At 42.2% G+C, this 18104-nt stretch overlaps 1 protein-coding gene and 1 long non-coding RNA gene across 2 annotated transcripts; both read right to left on the bottom strand.

The window, feature by feature from the left end:
- Positions 1 to 972: 972 nt before the first annotated feature.
- LOC124256369 lies at positions 973 to 16266 on the bottom strand. The gene is made up of 6 exons (XM_046690372.1): positions 16110 to 16266; positions 7637 to 7869; positions 7386 to 7442; positions 2940 to 3079; positions 2277 to 2436; positions 973 to 1812 (listed from the first exon to the last, which is right to left on the bottom strand). Exons 1-6 carry the CDS (start codon positions 16168 to 16170, stop codon positions 1669 to 1671), a joined length of 795 nt encoding a protein of 264 aa, XP_046546328.1. The 5' UTR covers positions 16171 to 16266; the 3' UTR covers positions 973 to 1668.
- On the bottom strand, positions 8761 to 11393 carry LOC124256371. The gene is made up of 4 exons (XR_006892890.1): positions 10492 to 11393; positions 10336 to 10413; positions 8864 to 10267; positions 8761 to 8783 (listed from the first exon to the last, which is right to left on the bottom strand). It is a non-coding gene; the product is annotated as an uncharacterized LOC124256371 (long non-coding RNA).
- Positions 16267 to 18104: the final 1838 nt, after the last annotated feature.

The following is an 18104-nucleotide window of genomic DNA, read 5'->3' as shown; positions in this document are numbered from 1 at the left end:
ACAAGTTGATGGACCACTGAAATCAGTATGGACACCAGGTGTTCGCGAAAAGGCCACCGGTTCTACTGTACCACCCGCCGCACACATAAGAGCAAAAATATACTATTCACACTTTGCTAAGGATCAAACCATTGATTCAACAGAAACTATGATGTGGGGTGTAATTTGGTTTAAATATCTAAGCTTATTGTAAGCATGAATCCTAGGTTTCAGTATGTCACTGCAACTTGCGGATCCCATACCTGATATTCACAGGTGCTGTGTACTTGTCAGTGACTCGTTCCACGATTTGCAAAAAAAAACATTTTTATGGTTACTCACGTATCAAGTGCATAAGGTTAGGTTAAAGTGGATGTTTGCCTAAAGAGGGGTTACCATATCATTATTTATCTAGTTTTAAATGGATACAATTTCAAATTATAAATCTATGTTTAAGTAAAGTTGTGAATTTTTGTGACCCTTAGCAAAGTGTGAGTAGTATACATCCTGGTTGCTTAACGCCGCACCGTTCATTACCAAACACAACTCATAAATGACAAACTGAAGTCGTCAATCACCCCTGAGGTGTTGCAGTACACACGAACAAATTGGTTAGAACACGCTGACCTAGCAGTCGTGTTGGCAGCCATGTTCTCCAGCCAAATGTAATGACCTTGTCGAAATGTTGGTCCGTTATAGACAACTCGCAGTGCGCAAGCAAGATAATGTTTATACATATATAGTGTATGTGTCTAAGTCCGGTTGGTGCAAAGGGGCTGCAAAAAGTAATTTTATATTCTGTAAAATTAAAAGGCAAAAAGTAGAAATCCTCCTACTGAAGCTCATCAGTTATCGTGGATGATGTAATGTGTCGGAAGTATTCAATCATTCGTGGAAGGATGAATGTACGACACTATAAGTGAGCATGTTTGTCTCAACTGAAAGGCGAACAATGAGTTGGACACATGTAAACATATGAGGCTTTGAAATGCGTTTTTCTACAGAAATACAGCATTTTATTTTCAAAAACATTTCTTAACAATACCAACAATGTAAAGTTTAATTCAAAATTAATTCGGAGGGATCATGTAGTTAAGTACAGCAGGTAAAAGTCTCTTCTCACCGCCTTGCCTGGCGTGTACTTCGGCTAATTTACAACAACGTTAATATTTCATTGACACTGTGTGTTTTAACAGGTCTTGATCCGACAACGAGGAATGTTCTTATACATACAATATACACTTTCATTTTTAAAAATCGATATTTCAATTTATATATTTGTGCGCGGATAATCTGTTTATATTGTAACAAAACAACACGGAATACGTTTGTTAGTGTAAAGAAGAAATCTCATAAGTTGTTAGAAATATTGAAACTAGAAAAAATAGTAGACATACGCTAGCAAATAGTGACAAAACCTGTCTAATATGAACGAGAGAAAAATAGTGATAAAACCTGTCTAAAGAGTAAACAAGTATTGCAGAATGAAAGTGCGCAAACGAGAGACTGTCACACGGGTTAGAACAGGTGCTTGCTCAGTTGACTTGTCTTAGTGAGATTTCAATCAGATCATTGATACAACTTGTATAATACCAACTTGGCAAAATAGTTTTCAGTATTAACAGGACATTAGGTAAAAAAGAAAGAAAGCTTGGATATTTAAAGACGATCGTCGCCAAAATGGAGTGTCTAAATCTCCATGTTTGTAACCAGCTTGGCGGCGTCGTGGGTCTGGGGAAGTCCCTTCTTCTCGCCATCCCCGAACCCAAGCACACTGCTGTGGATGACCGCGGGAGCCATGGGGGTCTTCTGAATGACGACACCACCGGCAGACTGGAAATATATGGATTTGCGTCTATTCAATATTGTCTAAAAGTCAAATAAGAGTTGTTTGCAGTCACATGTTACTGTCTGTTGACACACTAACGAGTTACGTCAATACAAGAAATCTGATCTGAATAAGGTTGAAATGATTAGAAACGATCTTATCGACAACAGTGGGATAGGTCATTTATAAACAACCCGTTGTTGTTTGTTGCTTAAAGCTGCAGACAGAAGTACTCCCGTCGTGTGACGACGAATTTAATATGATTGACTCCGGACGAGATAATCCAGTGATTGGGAGCAGCGATTTACGCCATCGGGTAACATGACACGCAGTCAATAAAGACAGCGGCTTGACCAGCAGATCTACTTAGTCGGCTATTCAGGCAGCTATGGATCTCTCTGCCCCAAATCCCGGGGCAGAGGAAGTGTTTGACGCCATGGGCTGACACTGGGGAAAGGACGCAGCTTACCTCCCGCCTGCAGATGAGGACGCCGGAGAGGATGGTGCTGACGAGGGTGAGTATCCAGCCGGAGACGACGACGAGGACAACGATGATGCACATGACGTAGAGGCAGTGGAGGTTGTCACAGGTCATTTCGAGGGTCAACGGCTCGTACATATCTTCCGATCTGTAATGTTACAATAGATATATAAAAGTAAATAAGCGGAGTATGCGCTACACACAGCTGAATTGTGTTTCTTAAATGACCCGCCACTTCTGCCGCTTGACGAAAGGTATATATTGGTAGTACGAAGCAGGTCCACGACTCAAAATGGGTATTTCAACTAACGCCGGCATTGATGTAACCTATGGCTCTGGAAGCCTTGGTCAACCTCATTCATTCAAAAGAAAAGAATGACTTAAAAAACTATAAACACTCAGTCAGGATGGACCTTTCTCCTATTTTGCTCTGAGCCGAACAAGTTATTTTCTCCATAACACGTCTGTCAGGCCATATAGCATACAGTGGCAATATTCTAAAATATTATGTAAAAACTGACACAAAGTATTTGTAAGTATTTTCTGGAGCAAACTGTTTTACAAGTGTTTTTACAAATGAGCTTGTTTTTCAAACTGTTTTGACAAATCACAGGCACAGATTGCACGTAACCACTACAGTTGAACACTCACGTGCATTGACACTTCTCTCCTAGAGGAGTACACTGGTTGGGGTGGGAGACGGCCAAGCTACCCAAGGCCACGACTCCCACAACGAAGGCGATTCCCATGACGAGGAGGGTCATGATGCTGAACACCATGTGGGTGATGTACTGGAAGAGAGAACACGAACACATGAAACATAGAACACCATGTGGGTGATGTACTGGAAGGGAGAACAGCAACAGTGTGAACACATGAAACATAAAACACCATGTGGGTGATGTACTGGAAGAGAGAACAGGAACACATGAAACATAGATCACCATGTGGGTGATGTACTGGAAGGGAGCACAATAGAACACCATGTGGGTGATGTACTGGAAGAGAGAACAGGAACACATGAAACATAGAACACCATGTGGGTGATGTACTGGAAGAGAGAATAGGAACAGTGCGAACACATGAAACATAGAACACCATGTGGGTGATGTACTGGAAGAGAGAACAGGAACACATGAAACATAGAACACCATGTGGGTGATGTACTGGAAGAGAGAACAGGAACACATGAAACATAGAACACCATGTGGGTGATGTACTGGAAGGGAGAAAAGCAACAGTGTGAACACATGAACCATAGAACACAATGTGGGTGATGTACTGGAAGGGAGAACAGCAACAGTCTGAACACATGAAACATAGAACACAATGTGGGTGATGTACTGGAGACAATAGAACACCATGTGGGTGATGAACTGGAAGAGAGAACAGGAACAGTGTGAACACATGAAACATAAAACACCATGTGGGTGATGTACTGGAAGAGAGAACAGGAACAGTGTGAACACATGAAACATAAAACACCATGTCGGTGATGTACTGGAAGGGAGAATAGGAAAAGTGCGAACACATGAACAATAGAACACCATGTGGGTGATGTCCTGGAAGGGAGAACAGGAACACATGAAACATAGAACACCATGTGGGTGATGTACTGGAAGGGAGAACAGGAACACATGAAACATAGAACACCATGTGGGTGATGTACTGGAAGAGAGAACAGGAACAGTGTGAACACATGAAACATAGAACACCATGTGGGTGATGTACTGGAAGAGAGAACAGGAACAGTGTGAACACATGAAACATAGAACACCATGTGGGTGATGTACTGGAAGAGAGAACAGGAACAGTGTGAACACATGAAACATAGAACACCATGTGGGTGATGTACTGGAAGGAGAACAGGAACAGTGTGAACACATGAAACATAAAACACCATGTGGCTGATGTACTGGAAGGGAAACAATAGAACACCACGTGGGTGATCTACTGGAAGAGAGAACAGGAACAGTGTGAACACATGAAACATAGATCACCATGTGGGTGATGTATTGGAAGGGAGAACAGGAACAGTGTGAACACATGAAACATAGAACACCATGTGGGTGATGTACTGGAAGGGAGAACAGGAACAGTGTGAACACATGAAACATAGAACACCATGTGGGTGATGTACTGGAAGGAGAACAGGAACAGTGTGAACACATGAAACATAGATCACCATGTGGATGATGTACTGGAAGGAGAACAGGAACAGTGTGAACACATGAAACATAAAACACCATGTGGCTGATGTACTGGAAGGGAAACAATAGAACACCACGTGGGTGATCTACTGGAAGAGAGAACAGGAACAGTGTGAACACATGAAACATAGATCACCATGTGGGTGATGTATTGGAAGGGAGAACAGGAACAGTGTGAACACATGAAACATAGAACACCATGTGGCTGATGTACTGGAAGGGAAACAATAGAACACCACGTGGGTGATCTACTGGAAGAGAGAACAGGAACAGTGTGAACACATGAAACATAGATCACCATGTGGGTGATGTATTGGAAGGGAGAACAGGAACAGTGTGAACACATGAAACATAGAACACCATGTGGGTGATGTACTGGAAGGGAGAACAGGAACATATGAAACATAGAACACCATGTGGGTGATGTACTGGAAGAGAGAACAGGAACACATGAAACATAGAACACCATGTGGGTGATGTACTGGAAGAGAGAACAGGAACAGTGTGAACACATGAAACATAGATCACCATGTGGGTGATGTACTGGAAGAGAGAACAGGAACAGTGTGAACACATGAAACAGATCACCATGTGGATGATGTACTGGAAGGGAGAACAGGAACAGTGTGAACACATGAAACATAGAACACCATGTGGCTGATGTACTGGAAGAGAGAACAGGAACAGTGTGAACACATGAAACATAAAACACCATGTGGGTGATGTACTGGAAGGGAAACAATAGAACACCACGTGGGTGATCTACTGGAAGAGAGAACAGGAACAGTGTGAACACATGAAACATAGATCACCATGTGGGTGATGTATTGGAAGGGAGAACAGGAACAGTGTGAACACATGAAACATAGAACACCATGTGGGTGATGTACTGGAAGGGAGAACAGGAACAGTGTGAACACATGAAACATAGAACACCATGTGGGTGATGTACTGGAAGGAGAACAGGAACAGTGTGAACACATGAAACATAGATCACCATGTGGATGATGTACTGGAAGGGAGAACAGGAACAGTGTGAACACATGAAACATAAAACACCATGTGGCTGATGTACTGGAAGGGAAACAATAGAACACCACGTGGGTGATCTACTGGAATAGAGAACAGGAACAGTGTGAACACATGAAACATAGATCACCATGTGGGTGATGTATTGGAAGGGAGAACAGGAACAGTGTGAACACATGAAACATAGAACACCATGTGGCTGATGTACTGGAAGGGAGAACAGGAACAGTGTGAACACATGAAACATAGAACACCATGTGGCTGATGTACTGGAAGGGAGAACAGGAACAGTGTGAACACATAAAACATAGAACACCATGTGGCTGATGTACTGGAGACAATAGAACACCATGTGAGTGAGGTAAGGGGGACAATAGAACACTATGTGAGTGAGGTACTGGAGACAATAGAACACTATGTGAGTGAGGTACTGGAGACAATAGAACACTATGTGAGTTGATGTACTGGAGCCAATAGAACACTATGTGAGTGATGTACTGGAGACAATAGAACACTATCTGAGTGAGGTACTGGAGAAAATAGAACACTATGTGAGTTATGTACTGGAGACAATAGAACACTATCTGAGTGAGGTACTGGAGACAATAGAACACTATGTGAGTGAGGTTCTGGAGACAATAGAACACTATGTGAGTGATGTACTTGAGTCAATAGAACACTATGTGAGTGAGGTACAGGAGACAATAGAACACTATGTGGGTGAGGTACTGGAGACAATAGAACACTATGTGAGTGAGACAAGGGAGACAATAGAACACTATGTGAGTGAGACAAGGGAGACAATAGAACACTATGTGGGTGAGGTAAGGGAGACAATAGAACACCATGTAAGTGAGGTACTCGAGACAATAGAACACCATGTGAGTGATGTTCTGGACACAATAGAACACCATGTGAGTGATGTACTGGAGACAATAGAACAATATGTGAGTGAGGTTCTGGGGACAATAGAACACTATGTGAGTGATGTACTTGAGTCAGAAGAACACTATGTGAGTGAAGTACTGGAGACAATAGCACCATGTGAGTGATGTACTGGAGACAATAGCACCATGTTAGTGATGTACTGGAGACAATAGAACACTATGTTAGTGAGGTACTGGAGACAATAGAACACTATGTTAGTGAGGTACTGGAGACAATAAAACACCATGTGAGTGATGTACTGGAGGATATAGAACACCATGTGGGTGATGTACTGGAGGATATAGAACACCATGTGGGTGATGAACTGGAGGATATAGAACACAATATGAGTGAAGAATACTCATGTCTATATTGTAATCTAAGCATATTAGGACAGAGACAACTATACTTATGAGTTCTGGTCACTGCTATGTTATGTACAGGAGGACAGAGACAACTATACTTATGAGGTCTGGTCACTGCTATGTTATGTACAGGAGGACAGAGACAACTATACTTATGAGGTCTGGTCACTGCTATGTTATGTACAGGAGGACAGAGACAACTATACTTATGAGGTCTGGTCACTGCTATGTTATGTACAGGAGGACAGAGACAACTGAGGTCTATGCTATGTTATATACAGGAGGACAGAGACAACTATACTTATGAGGTCTGGTCACTGCTATGTTATGCTATGACAATATACTTATGAGGTCTGGTCACTGCTATGTTATGTACAGGAGGACAGAGACAACTATACTTATGAGGTCTGGTCACTGCTATGTTATGTACAGGAGGACAGAGACAACTATACTTATGAGGTCTGGTCACTGGTATGTTATGTACAGGAGGACAGAGACAACTATACTATGTACAGGAGGACAGTGAACAGTAAGAGCTAAGACGTCATGAAGGAAGCTAGACTTACCACTCCCTTCTTCTTCGTGAAGGCTGAGATGACTCCGAAGAGGCCAGGCAGGATGTACTGAAAGAGTAAAACACGATGCCAGGATGTAGTGAGTTACGACATGATTTCGGGATGTACTGAAACAGTAGAACTTGGTGTCAGGATATCCTAAGCATCAGATAGTATGACGAATTAGAAAATAAAACAGAAGTTCGCCAGAATGTCGGGGTCTTTTTCTTCTACACAGTAGTTTGTGACTGGGTGAAACTTACGGCAAAGCCAACAGCCCATAGCATCATAAATCCATGATGTCTACGGTGGTGCTCGTGATGATGAGCATGTCCTGGTCGGTGGCGATGTTCATGTTCTTCGCTGTCCATGCGGAAATCGTCTCTCTCACGTTCTGGAACTTCAAGTCCATCGTTGCCGAAAGGTCGCTCCCAGTTTCCAAACAACTTTTCCACCTTGTGGACGCCCACGCTGACCACGATGCACAGGATGATCCCTGGAGTAGAACGTGGGTTACACAACAGATACTGGTGGTCAGATCTACACATCTACCTGGCTTCATAACTCATGATCCCCGGAATAGAACGTGGGTTACACAACACATACTGGTGGTCAGATCTACACATCTACCTGGCTTCATAACTCATGATCCCCGGAATAGAACGTGGGTTACACAACGCATACTGGTGGTCAGATCTACATATCTACCTGGCTTCATAACTCATGATCCCTGGAGTAGAACGTGGGTTACACAACACATACTGGTGGTCAGATCTACACATCTACCTGGCTTCATAACTCATGATCCCTGGAGTAGAACGTGGGTTACACAACACATACTGGTGGCCAGATCTACATATCTACCTGGCTTCATAACTCATGATCCCCGGAATAGAACGTGGGTTACACAACAGATACTGGTGGTCAGATCTACACATCTACCTGGCTTCATAACTCATGATCCCTGGAATAGAACGTGGGTTACACAACAGATACTGGTGGTCAGATCTACATATCTACCTGGCTTCATAACTCATGATCCCCGGAATAGAACGTGGGTTACACAACAGATACTGGTGGTCAGATCTACACATCTACCTGGCTTCATAACTCATGATCCCCGGAATAGAACGTGGGTTACACAACAGATACTGGTGGTCAGATCTACACATCTACCTGGCTTCATAACTCATGATCCCCGGAATAGAACGTGGGTTACACAACGCATACTGGTGGTCAGATCTACATATCTACCTGGCTTCATAACTCATGATCCCTGGAGTAGAACGTGGGTTACACAACAGATACTGGTGGTCAGATCTACACATCTACCTGGCTTCATAACTCATGATCCCCGGAATAGAACGTGGGTTACACAACAGATACTGGTGGTCAGATCTACATATCTACCTGGCTTCATAACTCATGATCCCCGGAATAGAACGTGGGTTACACAACAGATACTGGTGGTCAGATCTACACACATCTACCTGGCTTCATAACTCATGATCCCTGGAATAGAACGTGGGTTACACAACAGATACTGGTGGTCAGATCTACATATCTACCTGGCTTCATAACTCATGATCCCTGGAATAGAACGTGGGTTACACAACAGATACTGGTGGTCAGATCTACACATCTACCTGGCTTCATAACTCATGATCCCCGGAATAGAACGTGGGTTACACAACAGATACTGGTGGTCAGATCTACACATCTACCTGGCTTCATAACTCATGATCCCCGGAATAGAACGTGGGTTACACAACGCATACTGGTGGTCAGATCTACATATCTACCTGGCTTCATAACTCATGATCCCTGGAGTAGAACGTGGGTTACACAACACATACTGGTGGTCAGATCTACACATCTACCTGGCTTCATAACTCATGATCCCCGGAATAGAACGTGGGTTACACAACACATACTGGTGGTCAGATCTACACATCTACCTGGCTTCATAACTCATGATCCCCGGAATAGAACGTGGGTTACACAACAGATACTGGTGGTCAGATCTACATATCTACCTGGCTTCATAACTCATGATCCCCGGAATAGAACGTGGGTTACACAACAGATACTGGTGGTCAGATCTACACATCTACCTGGCTTCATAACTCATGATCCCTGGAGTAGAACGTGGGTTACACAACGCATACTGGTGGTCAGATCTACATATCTACCTGGCTTCATAACTCATGATCCCTGGAGTAGAACGTGGGTTACACAACACATACTGGTGGTCAGATCTACATATCTACCTGGCTTCATAACTCATGATCCCTGGAGTAGAACGTGGGTTACACAACGCATACTGGTGGTCAGATCTACATATCTACCTGGCTTCATAACTCATGATCCCTGGAGTAGAACGTGGGTTACACAACACATACTGGTGGTCAGATCTACATATCTACCTGGCTTCATAACTCATGATCCCTGGAGTAGAACGTGGGTTACACAACACATACTGGTGGCCAGATCTACATATCTACCTGGCTTCATAACTCATGATCCCTGGAGTAGAACGTGGGTTACACAACACATACTGGTGGCCAGATCTACATATCTACCTGGCTTCATAACTCATGATCCCTGGAGTAGAACGTGGGTTACACAACGCATACTGGTGGTCAGATCTACATATCTACCTGGCTTCATAACTCATGATCCCTGGAGTAGAACGTGGGTTACACAACGCATACTGGTGGTCAGATCTACATATCTACCTGGCTTCATAACTCATGATCCCTGGAGTAGAACGTGGGTTACACAACGCATACTGGTGGTCAGATCTACATATCTACCTGGCTTCATAACTCATGATCCCTGGAGTAGAACGTGGGTTACACAACGCATACTGGTGGTCAGATCTACATATCTACCTGGCTTCATACCTGGAGTAGAACGTGGGTTACACAACACATACTGGTGGTCAGATCTACATATCTACCTGGCTTCATAACTCATGATCCCTGGAGTAGAACGTGGGTTACACAACACATACTGGTGGCCAGATCTACATATCTACCTGGCTTCATAACTCATGATCCCTGGAGTAGAACGTGGGTTACACAACACATACTGGTGGCCAGATCTACATATCTACCTGGCTTCATACACGGTACCTTCAGGGCTAACATTTTGGTGGTCTTCGATAAAACCTGTATCAATTCTCGCGGTTCTTGAATTCTCAAATTACCCGCATTTTACTTTCTTTGGCATTTTCCCGACTGATCAAACACCGACATCAGGGAAGGTAACTCGTATTGACTAGATACCAAAACCATCGCTAGTTTCAATTAACATTAAAATTTCCTTTCCATCAAAATATTTTAGAGATTTCTGTTTGTTAGTCAGATAGTTATTTCTAGTCTGAATTTCTCTCAAACTCGGTTATAATCAGTGGCACTTGTTACTGGTATTGCCAACTATACATTGAAACGGGTTTGTAACTCGCATTCTGATTGGTTCAGCAGACCTAGTAGCTTAGCCAATCAAACTGGCAACTACAAATTAAGGGAATGTCCCATAGATACACAGCAAGTTGTTAATTATTGTAACACATGGCAAAACAACAACTGTATAACGATGGCCTATAACCTGGCCAGACATACACGCGAGTCATAAGCATCGATCAGAGCCGTTGAGTCGATCCAAGTCTAACCATTAAATGGTTTCTAACGACCATCATCGGTTACCCGGCACTAATTGTAACCAACATTCCCATGGGGCGTAGCCGTTGTATTTTCTAGATGTGGCTTAAGGCTCCAATCGAGGGAACCCGTAAACGGAAGATATATTAACAAATATTGCTTTTTCGCAAAACGCATGCTAATAACTAAATAAGAGGATGACTACCATTCTTATTAACTCAAGACACAAACAGTATACATAGATAGCGGCATAAATCCTCAATAACCTCAAACACCACCCATATGATATTCACGGTTCGCAAATACTCATGTCCATCAAAACGTCAATTATAAGTTCAATTATGAAAAAGTAACACGTTTTACTTCCGTTTTGCTGCTAAGTGGATTATTTAAATAATGTGTGTTCAGTGATTCACTGAAAACAAATAAACACCTTCCTGGCCCTACTATTGCGGAGTTGATGTGTTATATATAGTATTTAGTCATTCACAAACAGCAAATCACTAGTCCTGCACATCAGTGCATTCACATGTGCTATATTGTATGCATACACTGAAGTCTGTTTATAAGCTATGAATACCCTAGGTCTGTCTATATTCTATGAATACACTCAGGTCTGTCTATAAACTATGAATACATCTAGATCTGTATAATCTATGAATATACCTAGCTCTGTCTTTAAGCTATGAATACACCCAGGTCTGTCTATAAGCTATGAATACACTCAGGTCTGTCTATAAGCTATGAATACACCCAGGTCTGCCTATAAGCTATGAATACACTCAGGTCTGTCTATAAGCTATGAATACACTCAGGTCTGTCTGTAAGCTATGAATACACCCCTAGGTCCTGTTTATAAGCTATGAATACACTCAGTCTGTCTATAAGCTATGAATACACCCAGGTCTGTCTATAAGCTATGAATACACCCAGGTCTGTCTATAAGCTATGAATACACCTAGGTCTGTCTATAAGCTATGAATACACCCAGGTCTGTCTATAAGCTATGAATACACTCAGGTCTGTCTATAAGCTATGAATACACTCAGGTCTGTCTATAAGCTATGAATACACTCAGGCTTGTCTATAAGCTATGAATACACTCAGGTCTGTCTATAAGCTATGAATACACCTAGGCCTGTCTATAAGCTATGAATACACCTAGGTCTGTCTATAAGCTATGAATACACCCAGGTCTGTCTATAAGCTATGAATACACCCAGGTCTGTCTATAAGCTATGAATACACTCAGGTCTGTCTATAAGCTATGAACACACTCAGGTCTGTCTATAAGCTATGAATACACCCAGGTCTGTCTATAAGCTATGAATACACTCAGGTCTGTCTATAAGCTATGAATACACTCAGGTCTGTCTATAAGCTATGAATACACTCAGTCCTGTCTATAAGCTATGAATACACTCAGGTCTGTCTATAAAACATGAATACACCTAGGTCTGTCTATAAGCTATGAATACACTCAGGTCTGTCTACAAGCTATGAATACACTCAGGTCTGTCTATAAACTATGAATACACCTAGATATGTATAATATATGAATATACCTAGCTCTGTCTTGAAGCTATGAATACACTCAGGCCTGTCTATAAGCTATGAATACACCCAGGTCTGTCTATAAGCTATGAATACACCTAGGTCTGTCTATAAGCTATGAATACACTCAGGTCTGTCTATAAGCTATGAATACACTCAGGTCTGTCTATCAGCTATGAATACACCCAGGTCTGTCTATAAGCTATGAATACACCCAGGTCTGTCTATAAGCTATGAATACACTCAGGTCTGTCTATAAGCTATGAATACACTCAGGCCTGTCTATAAGCTATGAATACACCTAGGCCTGTCTATAATCTATGAATACACCTAGGTCTGTCAATATTCTATGAATACACTCAGGTCAGTTTATAAACTATGAATACATCTAGATCTGTCTATAAGCTATGAATACACACAGGTCTGTCTATAAGCTATGAATACACCTAGGTCTGTCTATAAGCTATGAATACACCCAGGTCTGTCTATAAGCTATGAATACACTCAGGTCTGTCTATAAGCTATGAATACACCTAGGTCTGTCTATAAGCTATGAATACACCTAGGTCTGTCTATAAGCTATGAATACACCCAGGTCTGTCTATAAGCTATGAATACACCCAGATCTGTCTATAAGCTATGAATACACTCAGGACTGTCTATAAGCTATTAATACACCTAGGTATGTCTATAAGCTATTAATACACCTAGGTCTGTCTATATTCTATGAATACACTCAGGTCTGTCTATAAGCTATGAATACACCTAGGTTGTCTATAAGCTATGAATACACCCAGGTCTGTCTATAAGCTATGAATACACTCAGGTCTGTCTATAAGCTATGAATACACCCAGGTCTGTCTATAAGCTATGAATACACTCAGGTCTGTCTATAAGCTATGAATACACCTAGGTCTGTCTGTAAGCTATGAATACACCTAGGTCTGTCTATAAGCTATGAATACACTCTGTCTATAGGTCTGTCTATGTCTATAAGCTATGAATACACTCAGGTCTGTCTATAAGCTATGAATACACCTAGGTCTGTCTATAAGCTATGAATACAATCAGTTCTGTCTATTAGCTATGAATACACTCAGGACTGTCTATAAGCTATGAACACACCCAGATCTCTCTATAAGCTATGAATACACCTAGGTCTGTCTATAAGCTATGAATACACTCAGGACTGTCTATAAGCCATTAATACACCCAGGTCTGTCTATAAGCTATGAATACACTCAGGTCTGTCTATAAGCTATGAATACACTCAGGCCTGTCTATAAGCTATGAATACATTCAGGCCTGTCTATAAGCTATGAATACACTCAGGTCTAACTATAAGCTATGAATACACTCAGGTCTGTCAATAAGATATGAATACACCCAGGTCTGTCTATAAGCTATGAATACACTCAGGTCTGTCTATAAGCTATGAATACACTCAGGTCTGTCTATAAGATATGAATACACCCAGGTCTGTCTATCATCTATAAATACACCTAGGTCTGTCTATAAGCTATGAATACACTCAGGCCTGTCTATAAGCTATGAATACACTCAGGCCTGTCTATAAGCTATGAATACACTCCTAGGCCTGTCTATAAGCTATGAATACACTCAGGCCTGTCTATAAGCTATGAATACACCCAGGTCTGTCTATAAGCTATGAATACACCCAGGTCTGTCTATAAGCTATGAATACACACAGGTCTGTCTATAAGCTATGACTACACTCAGGCCTGTCTATAAGCTATGAATACACTCAGGCCTGTCTATAAGCTATGAATACAACCAGGTCTGTCTATAAGCTATGAATACACTCAGGTCTGTCTATAAGCTATGAATACACTCAGGTCTGTCTATAAGCTATGAATACACTCAGGTCTGTCTATAAGCTATGAATACACCCAGGTCTGTCTATAAGCTATGAATACACCCAGGTCTGTCTATAAGCTATGAATACACCCAGGTCTGTCTATAAGCTATGAATATACTCAGGCCTGTCTATAAGCTATGACTACACCCAGGCCTGTCTATAAGCTATGAATACACTCAGGCCTGTCTATAAGCTATGAATACACCCAGGCCTGTCTATAAGCTATGAATACACCTAGGCCTGTCTATAAGCTATGAATACACCTAGGCCTGTCTATAAGCTATGAATATACTCAGGCCTGTCTATAAGCTATGAATACACCTAGGCCTGTCTATAAGCTATGACTACACTCAGGCCTGTCTATAAGCTATGAATACACCTAGGCCTGTCTATAAGCTATGAATACACTCAGGCCTGTCTATAAGCTATGAATACACCTAGGCCTGTCTATAAGCTATGAATACACCTAGGGCTGGTTGTGGTGTGACACTGCCGGTATGTTTTCCACCGCAGGACAGCGGTTTGACTGGGTTCGGTTCCGCCTGACTGGTTTTGCCCATTGAACACGGTAACCTTAGTCAGAAACTGACCTAAATAACACATCCCTTTCACGTGATCACGAATCACAAGACTCCTCGTCATGCCTTAAAACATTGTGGTAATTATGCTTTAAAACGCTACTCATGTACCTAACCACCCCGTCTCATAATAGTGATATATATATATCGATCTCTTCGGATTTAACCAACCGATTCTGGTCCGATTTGCATGAATAAAAGCAACAAAACTATTACCACAGTCAGAGAAAATATTTGGTAAAAGCAAAGAACATTGTATACTTTCGGCTACAACACAGGCATAAAAAAATGTCAATGACTTCGGAGAAAATTGTTTGATGAGTCAGAGATTGCAAAGGGGATTAAATCGAACTGCGACCATTTTGATACTATGAATATTTAAAGGTGTATACTAGTTCCCATAGAGAGGACTATCAATGAATTTAACTCAAGGTGAACTAGGTTCAAACTGAAAGAATTCTTTTATGGTAGTTCGTGTCCATGTAACGACCACTCATTCCAGAAAGATCGGAAAAAGATAATCTGTCGCGGGTATATTTGTGTAAAAATAAAATGGTTTATTGAAGGCTGAAAAAAATTTAAACCTTTTTTTAAGTCTTTCTTCAAGTATTATAAAAATAAAAACACGTGGACGTGTCTTTGAGTGGTAACCAAGACCCAGCTCTGGGTATAATATCGCTAACTGAAAGTGAAAACAGACTATGCACACCACTTACAGTTTGTTTTTGTTTGTTTTTCATTTCTTTTTTTTCTTTTTGGTGATTAAAAGCATCAAAAGACATTTCATAAAAACAAGTTTCTGCTAAAATCAGAATTCACTCTTCGCCAGGAGGATTTGAGCCATGTAGACTTCAAGTAACAACGAATTTAAGAGCCTGCGTCTATCACTTCCCAACGCACCATTATACAACCCCTCCAGTGTGGCCCGGTTCAATGTGTAAATGTCAATCGATGCACACTCACACACGTCCAGGTAAACAAACTCATGTCAACATGTTCCCTAGGTATTGAGGTCGATATCCTTATTATACTGTTATCAGTGTTTAGTCTAAATACTCACCAGCAATTAAAACAATTCCTGAGATTACCCCGTGAGCGATGTTGTGTCCGTTCTTCGCCATGGTTGAAAACTGCAATGTCACTGTTTCTCGCCTGTCAGGAGAAGCTGACAAGAAGTGCTCGGGTACCTGAGTAATAGCTATATATAACGGATAGGTACAGCCTCGCTGTCAGCGGCGGACTTACAAAGGAACAGCCTGGCGCAGTCGATATTCATGCAAATAGCTGTGCGTGACGTAAGCACTCGTTGAATGAGGACAATGCTGGGCTTATATTCTATACATGAATCGTGACAGCTTCGTGATCTACCTGCCAATTGTACCCGTGAAGATCTGGGTTAGAGGTTCAGCAACCCATGCATGTGGAAAGGTGGCGGAATCGCTGTCTTGGTTGACACATGTCTTCAAATCCCAACTAAGTAGATCTGAGTGCGGCGTAAACTCACTACGGGGCCATGCGTCTCCATTCCATTCTGAATTCGACAACCGACGGCGGCGATAATGTTTTGTACAAAAGAATATGCTTGACCTAATTGTCCCTGTTTTGGTACCAAACATGGCTGTGACCTTTCCTAACCTTTTGTCGGGTTTGTGTTTGTTGTTTTACGCCGCACTCAGCAATATTCCGCCTATATGGCGGCAGTCTGTAAACAATCGAGTCTGGACCAGACAATCCCGTGACCAACAGCATGAGCATCGATCTGCGCAATTGGTCACCGATGATTTGTGTCAGCCAAGCCAGTGAGCCTGACCACCCGATCCCGTTAGTCGCCTCTTACGGCAAGTATGGGTTACTGAAGGTTCATTCTAACCCGGTCCTTCACGGGTTCAAGGCCCTGTAACTCACCTTATTTATAAAGTTATACGTGCAAGGCGCTTTAACCTTAATTTGGTGCAAATGGTTGAAAGTACTGCGAGGTAAAGAAAACATATTGCTACATCTTTAAAGATTGAAAAGTTTAGTGCCAATAGGTATACTTTGAACAAACTTGGATCCCCTTGTCATTTTTCATTCACACAAAGTTACAAGAGGTAAAAGAGAAAGTTTAATATTTTGAATACCTGAAAAACTGTGTACAACAGAAACCAACACTGACAGGAACAAGATCAGATGTCTGCATAGTAAGGAACCTGCATGCCGGATTTCAGCTTCATCAGTGACGCAGTACCAAAGCTGCAAAGTGAGTGAGTTTAATTTTACGCCGCTTCTAGCAATATTTCAGCAACATCAAGGCGAGGAACACCAGAAATGGGCTCCACACATTGTACCCATGTGGGGAATCGAACCCGGGTCTTCGGCGTGACGAGCGATGCTTTATCCACAAGGCAACCCCACCGCCCTGCTGACAATGAACTGATGAATGCATTTGCAAATATCAATGGCATATCCATCAGCAGCTTGTTCCAGCAGGAGACATGATTGTGGAACCATACTGTGTTGTAGTCACTGGCCGTGGATTGGATGGAGTGTTTTTACACTTTCCAGGGATGTTACCGAGGGGCATTACAAACCGAAGGAAAGGCGTTATCCAATGTTTAAACTGACCTTTACTCAACCATGTGGGGAATCGAACCCGGGTCTTCGGCTTGACGAGCGAACGCTTTTACCACTAGGCTACCCCGCCGCCCCAGACGGATAACGACAAGGTTGTATGTTGACAGTGTCTGAGGTTCATGAGACAAGGCTGTATGCTGACAGTGTCTGAGGTTCATGAGACAAGACTGTATGCTGACAGTGTCTGAGGTTCATGAGACAAGGCTGTATGTTGACAGTGTCTGAGGCTCAGGAGAGAAGACTGTATGCTGACAGTGTCTGATGTTCATGAGACAAGGCTGTATGTTGACAGTGTCTGAGGTTCAGGAGACAAGGTTGTATGTTGACAGTGTCTGAGGCTCATGAGGCAAGGTTGTATGTTGACAGTGTCTGAGGTTCAGGAGACAAGGTTGTATGTTGATGCTGACAGTGACAGTGTCTGAGGTTCATGAGACAAGGCTGT

This window comes from Haliotis rubra, unplaced genomic scaffold (assembly GCF_003918875.1).
Source record: "Haliotis rubra isolate DU_JTF1 unplaced genomic scaffold, ASM391887v1 Scf626, whole genome shotgun sequence".
Classification (NCBI taxonomy): Eukaryota; Metazoa; Mollusca; class Gastropoda; order Lepetellida; family Haliotidae; genus Haliotis; species Haliotis rubra.
This window is presented reverse-complemented; position numbering and strand designations above follow the sequence as displayed.

Excerpts from the sequence above, each read along its gene's own strand:
- LOC124256369 (XM_046690372.1), bottom strand. The coding sequence starts at position 16,170 with ATGGCGAAGAACGGACACAACATCGCTCACGGGGTAATCTCAGGAATT. Across the intron at positions 7,443-7,636 it reads TATGGGCTGTTGGCTTTGCC|TACATCCTGCCTGGCCTCTT; the intron begins GTAAGTTTCACC and ends TTACTCTTTCAG. Across the intron at positions 2,437-2,939 it reads GGAGAGAAGTGTCAATGCAC|ATCGGAAGATATGTACGAGC; the intron begins GTGAGTGTTCAA and ends GTAACATTACAG.